Here is a 5000-nt window from a genome sequence, read left to right on the forward strand (position 1 = left end):
GAGAGAACGGAGTAAAAGCACGGGTTCTCAAATTTTTGTTTAGTTTTAGTTGACTAAATATCAAATGATTTCAGTCCACTAAATCTACAGTTGTGTCTAGTTTAGTGTTAGCTTATTGTTTTAGTTTTTTTGTCAGTGAAAATAGTTAGTCGACGAACATTTTTCGTCACAGCTTTAGTTAACGAGAAATGACAAAAACTGTTTACATTTTCAAATTGTTGATTCAACGTCATATGGACGGAGCGAAACGGCAATCTTTTATTCATGCCGTAATCAGTGTTTAGCATTATAGTTATATTTACTTATAGTAACGTGCCTGTTGTTTTGTTTGTCTCAGACCAAAGGACCACAACGGAAATACTGCAAGTCAATGACGTTATTGTGTTGTTGTTTTGTATCCTTGATGTCAGGGACATGCAGAGAATGTTAGGCTGAAATTTCTAAAAGGGCCTTTTGGTGAAAATATCCCAAATAGCAGACCTGGCTGTGAGCTTGGAGGTCGGCTATTTTCGGTGCGTGATACCACACTGAACTAAGCATTATCATGTCAATACTGGAGATGTGGTGTACGGCTTGGATGTCTACACAGAGAGGGCAATTCTTTCAACATAATATGCTGCATTCAAGTTCAGGAGAGTTTGGACAAGACAATTCTCTTGAATGCTGCCTTCATGTATGGCATGGGAAGGGGGCATTTGTATTTCTTTCACCAGAGTGAAAACTGCATTCATGGCCTGGAGACGGCACTTTTTACAGACGGATAAAAGGGCAGAGGCTCATGTGTGCATGTGCCTGCTTGACGTTTCAGTGCGAAGCATCACGTAACGTGTTTTTTCTTTTAACCTAGACTTTAGGCCTAGACTTATTTAATGCTTTAGTTATTGAAAAATAGCAGATATACAAGCTCACAGCGAGTGAGCTTGTAGATCTGCTATTTTTGAAAACTTGTGATTTTTTTCTTATCAAGTCTTTGAATATATATATTTTTTGTAAACATTTGTAACTCAAATATTTGATTCTAGGTGGTCCCTGGAACAATATATTTTGAGATGGGGGTCCGTGGCCAAATACATTTAACTCTTACTGTGCCAATCCCGAACTAGTTCGGCTTTATTTGTCCTTATCAGGGTGCCGATCCCGAACTAGTTTGGCTTTAAAAAAATAAAAATAAATAAATAAAAAAATTCGAGCCGCGCCGCCGGCCGTCATCTGTTTACACGGCCCGCGAGAGCGTCGCGCCGCCGATATTTACCATCCACTCCAATGCAATCCAGGATCTTTAGAGCTCATTTTCTCTGTTCCATGCATATCCATGAGGTGTGCAAGGTTTAATCATGGCTAAATCGCCGACAATAGGGCTTCTAAAATGCTTGGTAGTCAATAGCTAACTTCAAGCTAACTTCATCCTGTTCCTGTACATGAACAAAGGAAAGTGTTCAGGCGAGTCATGGCTGCACAGGGCTTGCATTCTATGGCCATTGGGCGCCCTCTAGTGGTGAAAAGGTGGCAAAGAATGAGTTAATTTTGGGGGTCCTTGACATGAAAACTTTTGAGAACCACTGATTTAGAGGAAGGACTTAGAAGACATTTATACAATCCGGTCAAAAATATTCAAAGACTTGCACACATAGCAAAAATAGCAGATCTACAAGCTCGCAGCGCGGCACTCGGTGCCGCGCTGTGAGCTTGTATGTCTGCTATTTTTTTAATAGTTAAAACATAAAATAATGGATAAAGTGGTTCAAATCTAAAGTGACACAGAGTTGCGTTCAGGCCTAAATGGCATGCCCGCTGCTAGATCAAAACAAATCAAGAACAGACCTGACACCACAGTTCATGCTGGCTGTCGTAGGAGTAGCTCTGAAAGGAGGGATGAGACAGCAGCACGGCGTTCACTCTCATGTCATCTCCTCCTTCCTCCATCTTCACCTCCTCAAACCCAACTCCTGACCAGGCACAACGTTGTTACATTAATCACCTGATTGCAATGATTTAAGATGATCGCACAAGTACCGTTCAAAATGTGAGATTATCTATACGTGTCTATAAGTTCACAACAGGTCCCATCGTCTAACATGTCCAACACGTTAGCAGAGATCTACTGATAGCAGAGATCAACAACAAGCTCTGCTATTTTTGAGAGATCTGGTGTGAGTGGAAAAAAAAAAAAGAGTGCAAAAGTAGCAAGTAGTAAGTCAAAGAAAAAGCACATCTACAAGCTCACAGTGCGTCATTTAGTGCACTGTGTAGTACAAGTAGTACATGTAGTACAAGATTGTAATATGCAAGATTGTACTAAAGCTTGTACTATCCGAAATGTTGGAAACTTTTGAATAATCTCCCTTTTTTTTACATACTTTTCGTTTGTGAAAAAAGGTAGTGGACGGACAGCCATACCTCCAGCCTGTGACTGGTTGGCTTCAGGCGGGACGTTCTCCTGCTCCTCCTGCCCCTCCCCCTCCTGGACCACCGCCTCCTCCTCCCCCCCTTCATCCCCTCCTTCCTCCTCCTCGCTCTCATAGTCCACCTGCAGAGAGACAGAGAGATGAGGAGAGAGACTTTACAAACAGTGACAGATATGAAAGCCTATGAAAGTCTTGAATTATTAATCTACAATAATGATGTCCAACTGTCTAACTATGACATCTATATATCTATAAATTCCAGAAATCCTGTCTGTCTGTCTGGTGCGTGTATCGTTATTCCGACGTTCGATAGTCCGACGTCCCATTAGTCCGACGCTGGTGAACCTGGTGAATGCTAACCTGGTGAATGCTACTATGCCTAAACCTAACCCTAACCCTTAGTCGGACTAATGGGACATCGAAATATCGAGATTTCCCCATCTGTCTAGCCAATCAGAGATGGGCAAGGATCTGCAATGTTTTATTCTTTTGTTCTAGAATGTCAAAGTAGGACGTAGCAATAAGCAATGCTACGGAGTGCTGCTGCCTATAGTTGCGGTGTGGTGGTGGCTGTTGACACCGCAGTTATGATTGCCGCTCTGTGGACTTGTCTATACAGAGAATGGTGATCATGATCTTGGCACTGTATTTTGACTCTTGATCTGTTTTGATTTTGACATAATTTAATTCAAATCCAAAAAAGACAAAAGGGTGTGAGTGAGAGAGTGAGTGAGTCAGTGTGTGTGTCTGTATGTGTACCTCCTCCTCCTGTTTCTTTTTTCGCTTGGCGTCAGAAGCGTCCGCGTCTCCCTCGTCTCCTTCGTCGTCTACCACCTCCTTCTCCGCACCTCCCTCTCCATCAGCTGCGTCCTAGGATGGTAAAAAAACACGCAAGTTATCAACACCTCCGCCTCCCTCAGCCACATCCTAAAACACTCACGTTCTCAACATGTCGGGCACAAGCCAAATTCATATAATTGTGGGGGTCCTTGACATGAAAAAGTCCTAACCACTGATTGACGAAGAAGGATTTAGAAGACACTCGGGTCAAAAATATTCAAAGACTTGCACACATTTCCACGTTTCTTCAAAAATACCAGATTTACAAGCTCACAGTGAGCTTGTATATCTGCTATTTTTTAATAGTTAAAGGATAATATATATTGGTTAAAGTAATAATGCGTTCCCGGTCTTAATGGGCTGAAGTATTAAAGATAGTAAAATAACCCCCCACACACTCACCGCCTCGTCCAAACCCTCTCCATCGCGGTCCTTGTCTCCGGGCGTGGCCTTCCTGGTTCCCACGGCGATGGAAGCCAGCTTGGCGCTGCGCTTCTTAATGGCCTCCAGGAGCAGGTGGAAAAACCTGGGACGACGGAACAACATGGAGGAGCTTCAGGCAGCGCTTCTCAACACTAGCCTCGCATAGCCAGACAATATCACACTGCATGGATATTAGTCTGATGCTCAGCCATTCAAACAATATTCCAGGGGCGGTTACAGAAACTATTCAAATGGACTCTATTGGTTAGACATACAACCAATCAGAGTAGCCCAAGAAACACACTTTGGAACGATACAAACACAATGGAAACAGTAAAGGTGATACACCCTCCCCTACAACCAATTAGAGTAGCGCACAGCTGATACGCCCACCCTACAATTGGATACTGGCCCTGGTTGGTTCCTCACGACTTGGGTGCTGAGAAAAACCCCATTGTGCTAGAGACCCCCATAATAGAAGATTTCACAGTGAGCTTGTAGATTGTATATTTCCGGCAAACGTTTTCCTCAAGAATAGGGATGCTAGGTTTAGAGTTAACATCCCTGTATAGAGTAGACCGACTAAATAGGAAATAGTTTGTTTGGATTTGAATTCTCTCGGTTGTAAACGCCCATGATTTGATCTCTCTGAAGGATATCGTTGCTGTCGAGGACAGAAACCGCCTAACTCCATATTATTTTAACGCTTTGTGTTTTCGTTTTTAATTAATTGATTAATGCCCTACCAGCGTTACACAAAAGCACCAAAAGTAGCAGAGCTCGAAACGTGTTATTTTTGGTTTCGACCCTACAGAGACAATATCAGAGACAGATGGACAGACAGAGAGACAGTCAGTAATACAGACAGACAGACCTGGTCTCCATGTAGCGGAGGATCTTGTGAGGCGTCAGCAGCTTGTCGTCGGCGTAGCGTTCCGGAGGCAGGAAGTTGAAGGTGACATTGAACAGTCGGGACTCGGTGTAAGTCTTGTAAGAGTCCAGCTGCAACCTCTCTGTGATATCTACCTTCTGTAAAACCTACAGTAGTACACGCACGCACGCACACACACACACACACACAGACACACACTTGTGAGGACTTTCTTTTTAGGACAGCAGTTTTATGAACATCTTTTTTGCTCATTTTTAACAGTAACCTAAAGTTGCCGATCTACAAGCGATACTTAGTGCCTTACCTCGGCCAGACAGACCCTGGTGAGTTTCTTGCGGAGCGTCTTGACCCTCTTCAGGGCCTTCCTGGTGCCCAGAACTGGAACGCTCATCATGGGAGTCTTGATGCTGGAGCTGGCTATCATAAGGATCTCTCGGAGT

The 5000-nt window shown here is 43.4% G+C and overlaps 1 protein-coding gene across 1 annotated transcript in view; it reads right to left on the reverse strand.

The window, feature by feature from the left end:
* The window catches only part of polr1a (RNA polymerase I subunit A), a 76973-nt gene that overhangs the window by 4574 nt on the left and 67399 nt on the right, over nt 1-5000 (reverse strand). Inside the window, exons 29-34 of the mRNA XM_080746637.1 lie at nt 4865-5000; nt 4543-4706; nt 3648-3771; nt 3165-3275; nt 2398-2455; nt 1822-1946 (exon numbers count right to left, since the gene is read on the reverse strand). Coding sequence (XP_080602763.1) covers nt 1822-1946; nt 2398-2455; nt 3165-3275; nt 3648-3771; nt 4543-4706; nt 4865-5000 — 718 coding nt within the window. The remainder of the gene's footprint in view (nt 1-1821; nt 1947-2397; nt 2456-3164; nt 3276-3647; nt 3772-4542; nt 4707-4864) is intronic.

Source organism: Nannobrachium achirus, assembly GCF_963921795.1.
Source record: "Nannobrachium achirus genome assembly, chromosome: 17".
In the NCBI taxonomy this organism is placed as follows: Eukaryota; Metazoa; Chordata; class Actinopteri; order Myctophiformes; family Myctophidae; genus Nannobrachium; species Nannobrachium achirus.